The 12,085-nt window shown below is 44.7% G+C and overlaps 1 protein-coding gene across 2 annotated transcripts in view; it reads right to left on the bottom strand.

Moving 5' to 3' along the window:
• Positions 1-1,755: 1,755 nt before the first annotated feature.
• Positions 1,756-12,085, bottom strand: part of INO80D (INO80 complex subunit D) — a 40,037-nt gene continuing 29,707 nt past the window's right edge. For both annotated transcript variants that reach the window (XM_028702141.2, XM_028702133.2), the window contains exons 10-11: positions 9,591-9,748; positions 1,756-5,199 (exon numbers count right to left, since the gene is read on the bottom strand). In XM_028702141.2, coding sequence (XP_028557974.2) covers positions 4,028-5,199; positions 9,591-9,748 — 1,330 coding nt within the window. In that variant the 3' untranslated portion in view covers positions 1,756-4,027. The remainder of the gene's footprint in view (positions 5,200-9,590; positions 9,749-12,085) is intronic.

Raw genomic sequence — 12,085 nt, forward strand, 5'->3', positions numbered from 1 at the left:
GCATGTGTGTTATAAGGGGTTAGAAAGGAGGAGTTGCACTGAATTGTTATTTTTCTCTTTTTTTCAGCCCTGAGTTTTCTCGCTCTAGTTCCCTCACATTCTAGGAAAGATATTTCATAATTATAGACTGTGTGTTATAGACTTTCCTTATGCTGCCCTCCAGTGGCAATGCAAAGCTGGTTCCCTTCTTATGCATTACCACGTGTTCTTAGTTCTAAACTAGAAATCTACGATGTACACAACTAAAACAACAGGGTTCACGCAGTAGATTGTTCACAACAAACATAAAATAAAGCAAGTTAATAAGTTCTTACTTTCAAACCTGGATATCAAGAGGAGAGAACCACCGATTCTACCTCTTTCTTTTTCTTAATGCATAAAATACTAGCTTGCACAAACAGTAAGTGTGTTAAACGTTACTATTTGTCTTTGTTCATAAGGCAGGGTTTATTGAGAACCAACAAACAGTTAAGCATCCTGGAATAAAGATTTGGGGAGGGGGGTTCATACAAGCACCACACCTTAAGCAGGCATTCTTTTCAAGCGATTTCATTAAACTTTCTGAAATGACGTCCCCGAGGGACATTCCTACTTTATGGGGAAATTACTTTTAGAGGATTTTATCCTCGCACATCATCTTGCTTAACCACATATGGAAACATCATGTTCTCCATTAATGAAAACCATGTCATGACACTAGGTGCGATCAAAACTCCTTAAAAGAAAACGAATTCACAAGAACAAGAGATGTGAATTAAAAGCGAAGAGTCATAAACCGAATTTTGCTAGGAACCCTGAAAATTCCAGCCTCTTAACAATACAGATTATAAAGAAATTATCCATGCGGTACATTTGTGGCCCATAATTTAACTACGTGAGAACAAAAGGGCGATGTTTTGAAAGGGAAGGATTAGAAACGTAAGCAGCATTAGGAAAATGCAATGGAGAAACAGGATCTGCTGCAAGACACTTTTGACACGAACAATGGTGTTTCCTTAAGGGAAATATGGAAACCGTAATAGCCTGCTGTGAAATCAAAACAGGGACCTGCACTTCCAAAGCTGACTTGATTATAGTCTGTCTTCTGCCTAGATGTGTAGCTGCTGTAGCCTTGCATTTTCCCACTATGTCACATGCAGAAGGCTGGCGTCTTTGTGTTAAGTTATGCATGCAGGACTTTGCCCTGAATGTGAGCAAGAACCACGCTGGCTTCTTTTTAAAGACAGGCTGTGAACATCACTGAGAAGTAGCAGAAAGGTTTGCTGCAAATTTTGCAACTGGTCTGTTTTGCACTCCCAGCCTGTGAATTTTGCCTTCTGGCAGCAACCCCTCAAACTGCATGGAATGTGGTCTCGGAAGGTCCCCCAAACTTTAAGAGGCTGCAACAGGCATGGGGAGGCTGAAAAGCTCTTGCACACGCCCAGAAGACATCAGTCTTCAGATCCCAATCATTCTGCCATATTTTCAGGTACTGGAATAATATAGCACCAAATGATATTTATAAAGAGGAGTTTTGTAGTTTGCCAAACCAATTTACTTTCCTGTTGGAGCTAATCACTTGTTCAATTTGATTGGAAACAAACAGAGGGAACTGAACGGGGCTTTCCCTCCCCCCTCTCCTATTTAGCACAAAAGCCAGGGTTTTTTTTGGAGGGGGCAAATCATTTCACAATACACTGTGCACTAAAGTAGAATAAAGAAAATGCTTTCCTTCATCTCGTTAACTGGCTTAAAACAGATACATTACAAATATAATTTGGAACACACTTAGATGTTTATTATACAGTTCAATTTCAAATGCAGGGAGGGATTTCACAAGGTTAAAAAGCATAAAAATGTTTTCCAGCAACATGTACTTTTATTTCCAGGGGAAAACTCCCTGATCCTCTCAAAATAATAAGCACAGCTTTTTAAAAGAAGGCAATAGTTCAAATTTATGGGATTCAGACAGGCAATTCCTGGGACCCTCCCCTGCCCAAAGGTCTGGGAGGAGGAGGACGCCTGTACCAGATTCTCACTTGAGCACCATTTGAAAGCGGAATGGAAAAGCTAGACAGGAAACAACTGCTTCAGTCACAAAGAGAAAGTTGAGCTCCCTCTTCATCCCCCACAGAAGACCAATTAAAATACTCTACTAGAGTGTGCCTTCTTCTCTCTCCGTATCTTTTTAAATATATTATAAAAAGTAGATGGAATTATGTACAGTCCAAACCTCTTACCATAAAATATAACAAAGCCCTGCTCTTAGGAGTAGATGGTTGTTCCGTCCATGTCTACTCCAGAAAACAAGAAATGATTGCAAGGATTGGCCTCCACTGAGCAGAACTGAGAAATAAATGGCATAATCTACTTTTCTTTTGAGAATCAGCACAGCTACAAGCCCTGTTTAAGGAGGGGGGAGCAGCAGAGACCTTGTAGCTTGCTTGATAAAGAACTTTTTGTGGGGGAAGCAGTCCTTATTCTGACAAACTCCTTACAGTTTGATTGCTGTGGATCTACAGGGGGCATGAAGTGATAACAGTAGAACCTCTGACTTTGAAAATGTATTTATTAGCAAGACCACTGATTAGAGATAGGAGAACGCCAGCACTTTTCTTTTCTTTTCTATTAACTTCAGTAGCATGTGTTGTTTAGCATGCCTGTTCTTTCTTCCCAGACCTCACTCTGCACAAAAGATTTCTAAAAATATCTAAATATTCCCAAAGTATTACGGAGCACCGTAAGGGCTCACGGCTTCTGTAGGAATCCCCAGAAGCATCAAGTATCTGGAGACGTCTACAACTTTGTAAGATCACTCAGCAGTTCTGATCTCACATTGGTTTGAGTGGGGAAAGGGGCCCATGACACAATTCTGCCACTTTCGGCTGAGACTTGGCTATGTTAAAAGTAACGCTCCATTGGAAAATGTCAACCCAACAACACTACTGTAATAATTGATCAGCTTTAGGAATTAGCATATGTTTTATCTGAGCAGGTACACCATTGCAATTAATTACAGTACTCAGTTCTGCTTTCTGTTCTACATACCAATGATATATATATTTTATTTAAAACTCCCCACCGTCATAGATACTCTGAACCAACAAGTACAATCTCATGTCCTACAAATTCATCCTTTCTTCCATCCAACCCAACTTCAAAAACCAAATTAGCTTGCAGTATGAACGGTCACTGGTTTCAAGATGGTCTTTCAGAACAGGAAAGAAAGGGAGGGAAACAACCTGTCATTTACCCATCATATACACGCGCACACACAAATACACACACAAACCCCTGCGCTCACAGAGGAGGTTAAGAGCCCAGTGTTAAGCTGACAGAATTAACAATTGAACTATGGTGTTGGTTTAAGTCTGCAGTGCCCAGTTACCAAATCAAAACGTTGATCCCCCTTTCATGCCATTTGCATTCTTTGAAATAAATCATCTTCTCACCTCATGCCCAGGTGCTCACGGGACTGGATACTCTGATTTGATATTCTTAGGAACTTGCATTAGTTATATTTGAGGTATCATCTCACTTTTGGGTCTAGAGTCCATTGTATCTAACTTCTCATTTATCAGTCTAAGGCAGGACTAGGGAGTCTGCGGCCCTCCAGAGTCGCTGGGACTCCTCCCAATTTGCCCCAGCAGCAGGCAGGATGGCCAGTGGTCAAGGACTATGGGAACTCGAGCGCAGCAACACCTAGAGGGTCACAGATTTCTCATCTATGGTCAGTTACAGCATCCGGAACCTGTGCTGTATTCTTTTATCTGGGATATTTAACTGGCTAAGTATAACAAAATCTGAAAGGGGTAAATGAGCACCAATACAGAAACCAGCACATAAGATCAAGAGAGAGCAGAGCAGAGCAACGGGGAAACCCTGGTCTGCACTGAATCAGGACTTTTTGCCCCCTCTTTTTGTTTTAAATTTAAACCAAGTCTTTAAAAAGGAGATGACAAAAATCAGGAAAAGAGAAGTGGGCCAGGGTGGGGTGAGAGGGAACGTAAGGTCCCCCCAACTGCCTGAATTTTGCAGACAGACGAGCTCAGCTGGAGGTGGTGAAGGGAGCAGATGCGTTATTGGTACTAGTAGCTGTGGCACCTGTTACTGTGAAGCCTGTGGGAGGCGCTATGGAGCTGTGGCTTGGCTGCAGGTCCTTGGGGATGCCGCTGTGGGAGCTCAGCTGGTGGCCAAAGGCGGCGCTGAACTGAGGGAGCTGTTGCTTTGGGGAGGTGGAGGCCATGAGTTCAGAAGACCCAGGGCCCATGCCGCTGAAACTGGTCTGCGGCAACCCCGGGAGCACGCTGGAGCTGTTGGGGGTGACGGTGGCGAAGGCAGGCTGCGTGGTCTCTGAGTGCGACGTGCTGGGTGGCGTGGACAGGGAGGTGGAGAGCAGGTGTCCGTCGGCACCGAGCAGGTTGCTGAACGGAGAAGGGTCGCCCAGGCTGACGGGGAGGCTCCCCCAGTGAGTTCTGGGGTTCACCACGCCACCGAGCGGTACCTCCAGCTGCGAAGGGAGCAGATGTTGTGCTATGATGGGCATCTCTGCGGAGAAGGTAGCTGCCAAGTTATCGCCAGAGTAGGAGGCGGCATGGGGGGACGTGATATGGTCACTGTAGGGCGACGGCACATGCTCGCTGTCGTAATGGCTTCCATGGGGTGAGGAGTGTGAATGGTCACTGCTGTATTGCTGTCGTGAGGTGATTAGGTCGTCTGCCTTGCTTAGCAGCTGGGCAGGGTGTGGCCTCTGGGAGGCATGGCTGCCATCGTGAAGTCCTTGAAATTGTCCTGGGAAGGCTCTCTCCCCAAGCCCACTCTGACTGATCAGAGTGGCAGAAGTAAGGCCAACGTTGGCTGGGGCAGAGAATTGCCCCTGAATCTGCCCTGCCAGGGGCGTAGGTGGGTTGGATAAGGTAGCAGAGCGGAGCAAACTATCATCCAGGTCCAGGCTAGAGAAATTCTCGTCATGCACTATACGCCCATTCAGCAGCTCACCTAGATCCGCGTTGACTTCCCGGCTCAAGGACTGAATTCCTGAAGTTTCAGCACCCGTGGAGAACACCCCTATGCCTCTGTCCGATAGTTCTTGAACCGGCACGCCATCTGTCTGTGTGAGCACTCCTATAGTACTCAGGCACTCAAGAGAAGTCACAGCCTGCAAGGCCCGTTCCAGCTCCTCTGCCTCTTCGGTCGTAGGGAGGAGGTCTCCATTTTTACCTGCGTTAAATTGAAAATATGTTAAGCAGTTGGCGTACCTCTCATAGGTGCATTCTTCCACTTCAAAAACAATTCATGCAATGGCTAGTATAACATCCAGTTTGACCTTTAGCCGTTCATTTTTTAAATTACCTTTATATGTGAGTGCATGAATTTATTTCCAGCCCACTGGAAGTGTTACCAGCCTGTTAGCATGCTTAAAATTCTACAAGGCAGGCTCAAGCAGTATGTGGACCGAGAACTCCCAGAAGTGCAAGCTGGATTTAGAAGAGGCAGAGGAAACAGAGACCAAATTGCAAACATGCGCTGGATTATGGAGAAAGCTAGAGAGTTCCAGAAAGACATCTACTTCTGCTTCATTGACTATGCAAAAGCCTTTGACTGTGTTGACCACAGCAAACTATGGCAAGTTCTTAAAGAAATGGGAGTGCCTGATCACCTCATCTGTCTCCTGAGAAATCTCTATGTGGGACAAGAAGCTACAGTTAGAACTGGAGATGGAACAACAGATTGGTTCAAAATTGGGAAAGGAGTACGACAAGGCTGTATATTGTCTCCCTGCTTATTTAACTTATATGCAGAATTCATCATGCGAAAGGCTGGGCTGGATGAATCCCTAGCCAGAATTAAGATTGCCGGAATAAATATCAACCTCAGATATGCAAATGACACAACCTTGATGGCAGAAAGTGAGGAGGAATTAAAGAACCTTTTAATGAGGGTGAAAGAGGAGAGCACAAAACTCTCTGGAAAGACTCCCTGGAAAAGACCTGGTTGTTGGGAAAGATGGAGGGCACAGGGAGAAGGGGACGACAGAGGACGAGATGGTTGGACAGTGTTCTCAAAGCTACCAGCATGAGTTTGACCAAACTGCGAGAGGCAGTGGAAGACAGAAGTGCCTGGCGTGCTCTGGTCCATGGGGTCACGAAGAGTCAGACACGACTAAACAACTAAACAACAACAACAACAACAACATGTCATAGGGTGGCTGGAGTGTATGTCTACCAAACAAGGACATGTTCACACAGACAGGTTGATTACTTGATGACTGCAGCACCAAGTGGCAACTTGCATGTGTGAAAGAGCTGCCAAGGCAGAACTTTCATACCACTTCATTTTGCCTTAACAGCAGGCTCTGTTTCCGCCACGGCGTGCTGCAAGTCATCAAATGCATAAAACAAAATGAAACTGAGCGGTGCACATGCAAGCCCTTGGTCAGAAAACTTTATTACTGACAGGCAAGGCCTACCACAGTTCAGAAAGGAAGCTTAAGTGAGTACAAAGAAGAAAGCTCTCCCCTCTCAATTGACATTAAGATCTTCAGAGAATCATTTTGTTTTAGAGGAGACGACATTCTTTCAACTGAAAATGCAACAGATAAAAACAAGCAACATACCGTATTTTTTGCTCTATAAGACTCACTTTTTCCCTCCTAAAAAGTAAGGGGAAATGTGTGTGCGTCTTATGGAGCGAATGCAGGCTGCGCAGCTATCCCAGAAGCCAGAACAGCAAGAGGGATTGCTGCTTTCACTGCGCAGCGATCCCTCTTGCTGTTCTGGCTTCTGAGATTCAGAATATTTTTTTTCTTGTTTTCCTCCTCCAAAAACTAGGTGCGTCTTGTGGTCTGGTGCGTCTTATAGAGCTAAAAATACGGTACATTGGAACATTATTTGTCAGGGCTATGTTTCTTCCATGGGATCATTGCAAAAAATATGTAATACGCTATCTACTGGAGAATTTGGTATCCTGAGACTGTTGGATTTTTAAATGCTTAGGGGCATGGTATACAGATCCTTACCTACATACTATAGTATAGGCCGTGATAAAGGATGGTCGTACATGGACACAGCTAAGATCACGATCAAAGACCAAAATAAAGGAGCCATAGTAAAAGCCAGCAATAGCTCTAAGCAAATGTTTGTGTGAAGTTTAACAATTGGCACTGCACGCCAACCAACGCTGGTTTGACATGCTTCTGTAAGGATGCAGGCACACAAACCCCCCAGTGTGAGCAAGCCATAATTTCACAATCTATACATCGGAAGTTCAATTTACATGGATTTTGTGGTTTGGACCCACTTGTGTTGGGCTCACTTCAACTTCTAGCCCCAGTCCTATTTAACTTCGCTGACCACAGTGGAATGATATGTGATGTGTAATGAAAGAGGAAAAATCCCTATGCTGCAATCTGATAATAATAATAATAATAATAATAATAATAATAATAATAATAATAATGAATAATAATATTCATACACCACCCATCTGATTGGGTTTCCCCAGCCACTCTGGGCAGCTTCCAACAAAAGATTAAAAATGATACTGGACTGCTCATATAAGATATTTCCAGATTTGGAAAGAGTTTTTACTATTATTCATAAATGGGTCAGAGAGAGGAGAAGATGCTCAGCTGTTTCTGGCATTGTGCACTGCCTGTATTTGTCTCTGAACTGCTTTTATTTATTTATGTAGTATATTTATATCCTGCTCTTCCAACAATGCCCTTCAGGGCACCTGATAATGAAAAAATAAAAGCATGCAATGAAAAAATAAAAGCATGCAATGAAAACCCTCAACAAAAAACACAGAAGGATTAAAAAAGAGCATGTTAAAATTGTATTAACTGATGGTTAAAACGGGATTGTAAAGTGAAAATGGGGTGGTATTGAAGTAATGGGAGAAAAAGAAAACACAAGAGGTTCCTGCAGATTTGCAAAGACAGGGCACTGCAGCTAAAAACTCCCTGTCCTTAGTCACCCCCACCTTAGTTCAGAAGGTTAGTTCATAATGTGGGAAGCTTGGTCTTTTAAAAGTTAATTTACCATATTTTTCGCTCTATAGGACGCACTTTTTCCCCTCCAAAAATGAAGGGGAAATGTGTGTGCATCCTATGGAGCGAATGCAGGCTTTTGCTGAAGCCTGGAGAGCGAGAGGGGTCGGTGTGCACCGACCCCTCTTGCTCTCCAGGCTTCAGGCGGCTATCCGCAAGCCTTCGGAGCGCTCCGAAGGCTTGTGGATAGCAGCCTGCAGCTTGAAGCCCGGGGAGCACAGGGCCAACTCCCGCTGTGCTCCCCGGGCTTCAGGCAGATATCCGCAAACCTTCTGAGCGCGGCCGAAGTTCCCGCCAGGCTCCGAAGGCTTGCGGATAGCAGCCTGTTCTGGGGGCTGGGGTCGGGAGAAGCTCGGAATTTTTTCTTTATTTCCCCCCCTAAAAACTAGATGCGCCCTATGGTCCTGTGCGCCCTATGGAGCGAAAAATACGGTAATTAGATACTTGTGCTCTCTCTTTCAAAAGCTGCCCTTACTAATAGCAAGCTTGCAATCCTTTTCAGTACACTGGGTTGTATCCAACACTGTCGTTCCACTTGCAGAACAAAGCTTCCCCCGCTCTCCCTGTAGGCCCTCAAATTCCGCTTCACGGGGTTGGGGGACCCTCCAGAGCAGATCTTAGGGTTCAGAGAGGAGCAGGAATTCCCATTGCATGAGCAGAAGTCCGCCCACGCAGTGTTGGATACAACCAGTGGTTAACCTTCTCATAACTGCTTAGGAGGCTGGAGGTTTTTTTGGGGGGGGGGGGGTTGCCCTTTAAACATTTTTTTTTTAAGTCTCTTCAAACTCACAACATTCAAAATTCCCCCACAAATACAGAAATTAATCACCAAGTTCAAATTCTGGTGCTTAGACAAACACAAAACTGAAAGCTACACAGTATTTACATTTATGTATTAAAAAAAAAAATCCTTTCCACAAATGGCCCTGTGGAATAGAAAAGCGTTAAGGGTATATGATCGTGCAATAATTGCACACCTTTGAGTTCTCTGCAAAATAGGATTGAAGGAATTGAAACGAGAAAAGTATCTGCTTGACATTCAGAAATACAATGTACAGTGGTACCTCGGGTTAAGTACGTAATTCGTTCCGGAGGTCCGTACTTAAACCTGAAACTGTTCTTAACCTGAAGCACCACTTTAGCTAATGGGGCCTCCTGCTGCCGCCGCGCCACCGGAGCTAGATTTCTGTTCTCATCCTGAAGCAAAGTTCTTAACCTGAAGCACTATTTCTGGGTTAGCGGAGTCTGTAACCTGAAGCGTATGTAACCTGAAGCGTTCCGTTCTCAGTTCCCAAATGTGCATAACTATGCCCTTCCCTCTGCCGGATCCAAAAGGACCTACATGTTGGCAATCACGTGTCATTTGGACACACCTAAAATGGTCACGTAGAATCCTGGCTGACAGTTTGACTAGAAAGCTGAACCATCGTTTTTCATCCTTGCACGTTTCGGCATTTTCCTTAGTTGTACATTTAAAAAAATAAAAATAAAATGAATGTCAAAAATGTTGCCATTTCCTGCCACAGCACTGAGTTTTGTGTTGAATCGAGAGAGAAGGTACCTTCAAAGAAATCAAAGTCTTGCAAGTCATCCGGCAGCCGTGGCAGGACGTCAGAGAAGTCCTCCTGATTCAATTCGAGGTCGTGTGGAATGTCTGTGATTTCATTGGCGATGTCATCTGGCAGCTCATCTGTACTCAGCTCCGGTGTGGAAGGGCTCCTACAGAAACAGGGAAGACAGTCACCCCCGCCCTTTGGTCTGGCGCTCTGATCTATTCTGGGATGCCTATGTCCTTTCTCCACCCCATCCCCCCTTTTTTGTTTTTTAAACTGTTCCCTCACCAAACTCAACTCTGAATGTATGGAGCCGTTGGAGATGCCATAGATAAAGCTACTGCAGGATCTGGTATGGCTACAACTAAGATTTATGTCTCTTTTCTACCTCTGCTGGTGCACAAAAGATGGTATGGGATATTCTTGCTGGTGCAAGAATACGCATGGCACACAATCCTATGAATGTTGACTCTCACGCGGTGCTGGGTAATGGCTATACTATGACAGAAGAAATCACTGCACAAATGTGATTTCCAAGAGGGGCTTAAACATGCCTTGAAACTTAAAACAAGTTGCATGCTTCCAATCCTCAATGTTCTTTGGAAGACAGGGAACCCAGGCAGCAGGGATTCCTCCCCCTCCTGCTTTATCCACTTTTGGCTAATATATGAGCAGCAAGTGATGATCTGCTGGGATTCCCCAACTAAGCCCGCACTTCCGCTGGCAGCTGTAGAGGAATCCTTGAAACGACAGCATTGCTCTGAAAGCATAGCTCCATCCCAGGGCCCCAATGGTCTTAGGGATAGTATTGGTTCCAAGGAGGATGCCTGACCCAAGGTTCTGGGAGTTGACCTAGAAAATGCATACACACATCTCTTGATCGTAAGAAGTACCGTATTTTTCGCTCTACAAGACGCACCAGACCACAAGACGCACCTAGTTTTTGGAGGAGGAAAACAAGAAAAAAAATATTCTGAATCTCAGAAGCCAGAACAGCAAGAGGGATCGCTGCGCAGTGAAAGCAGCAATCCCTCTTGCTGTTCTGGCTTCTGGGATAGCTGCGCAGCCTGCATTCGCTCCATAAGACGCACACACATTTCCCCTTACTTTTTAGGAGGGGAAAAGTGAGTCTTATAGAGCAAAAAATACGGTAATTGTTATCTCCAATTTTGAAACCCAGGATATAGTTTTCCCCTGGATTAAAAGTCTGAGAGGCCCACTTTTAAACAATCTTCCTTCAAACCATAGTTTGCGGACAAGTGCGAATACATCCACTGACTTGCATCTTCCAGCTCATTTACTATTTAGACTGGCTTATTAAAGTACTAGAAAGGAGCCATTAAGCCGAGTTCTTTCACACTAATTTGTTCTCCAGACTCTTCTGGAAAGATGTGAACCAGTCACCTATTTTGGCTTTTTCAGTAATCTGAGACAGTTAAGGGCTGCAAAAAGGCGCCATTCTGGAGCAAAAGTCTTCTTGCTTGGTATGTCAATTTATTAAGGTAGAAGAGAGCTCTAATGCTTGAAAAGCGCCATTACATCAGTAGCAGAGTATATTACGTCAGGTCATAAAGACTGGCCAAAAATGTCTACAAGTTGGCATGATAAATGCCCCCTGGGGACCTGGCCAGGCAGCAAGGCAGAGCAAATTGGAAAACAAACAAGTGATTGCTCTGCAAGTGTGCAGAATGAGTGCGCGCAACCTTTCCCCCTCTCTGCCGCCAGCCATAACCCAGCACTTGTGTGAGAGTAAATGTTCATAGGATTATGTGCTATGTAAGACCCACTGTCCTCAAGAGGGCTTGTTTTCAAGCAAGTATGTACAGAACATTGGAGTTGGTTTTCCTATTCCTCATAGAGGTAGCATAGACTATGGCTGGAATTCAAACTAAAGCAATTGTTCTATCAGCGCAAGTGTTTTTGCTTGCCAGACAGAATTATATACAGTGGTACCTCGCAAGACGAATGCCTCGCAAGACAAAAAACTCGCTAGACGAAAGGGTTCTTTGTTTTTTGAGCTGCTTCGCAAGACGATTTTCCCTATGAGCTTGCTTCGCAAGATGGAAACGTCTTGCAAGTTTGTTTCCTTTTTCTTAACACCGTTAATACAGTTGCGACTTGACTTCAAGGAGCAACTCATAGAACGCGGTGTGGTAGCCTTTTTTGAGGTTTTTAAAGCTTTTTGAGGTTTTTGAAGCTTTTCCAAAACTTTCCCGACACCGTGCTTCGCAAGACGAAAAAAATCGCAAGACGACAAAACTCGCGGAACGAATTAATTTCGTCTTGCGAGGCACCACTGTACCCTCTCCTCACCGCCATGTGCTGTTCTGCCGGGGGGGGGGGTCCCAATCCCGCAGAGCCCATTTAGTGGGGTGTGCAAGGGGAGGAAAGCCCTGTTGTGCGAGCGTCACTCGTTCTGGCTCTTGCTAGCACAACTATTTAGCTGAATCTGGACCAATACTCATTTACTTGGCCTATTCTTTTCCAACACTACGCTGTCAAC

The sequence above is a fragment of the Podarcis muralis genome, chromosome 1, assembly GCF_964188315.1.
Source record: "Podarcis muralis chromosome 1, rPodMur119.hap1.1, whole genome shotgun sequence".
NCBI lineage: Eukaryota > Metazoa > Chordata > Lepidosauria > Squamata > Lacertidae > Podarcis > Podarcis muralis.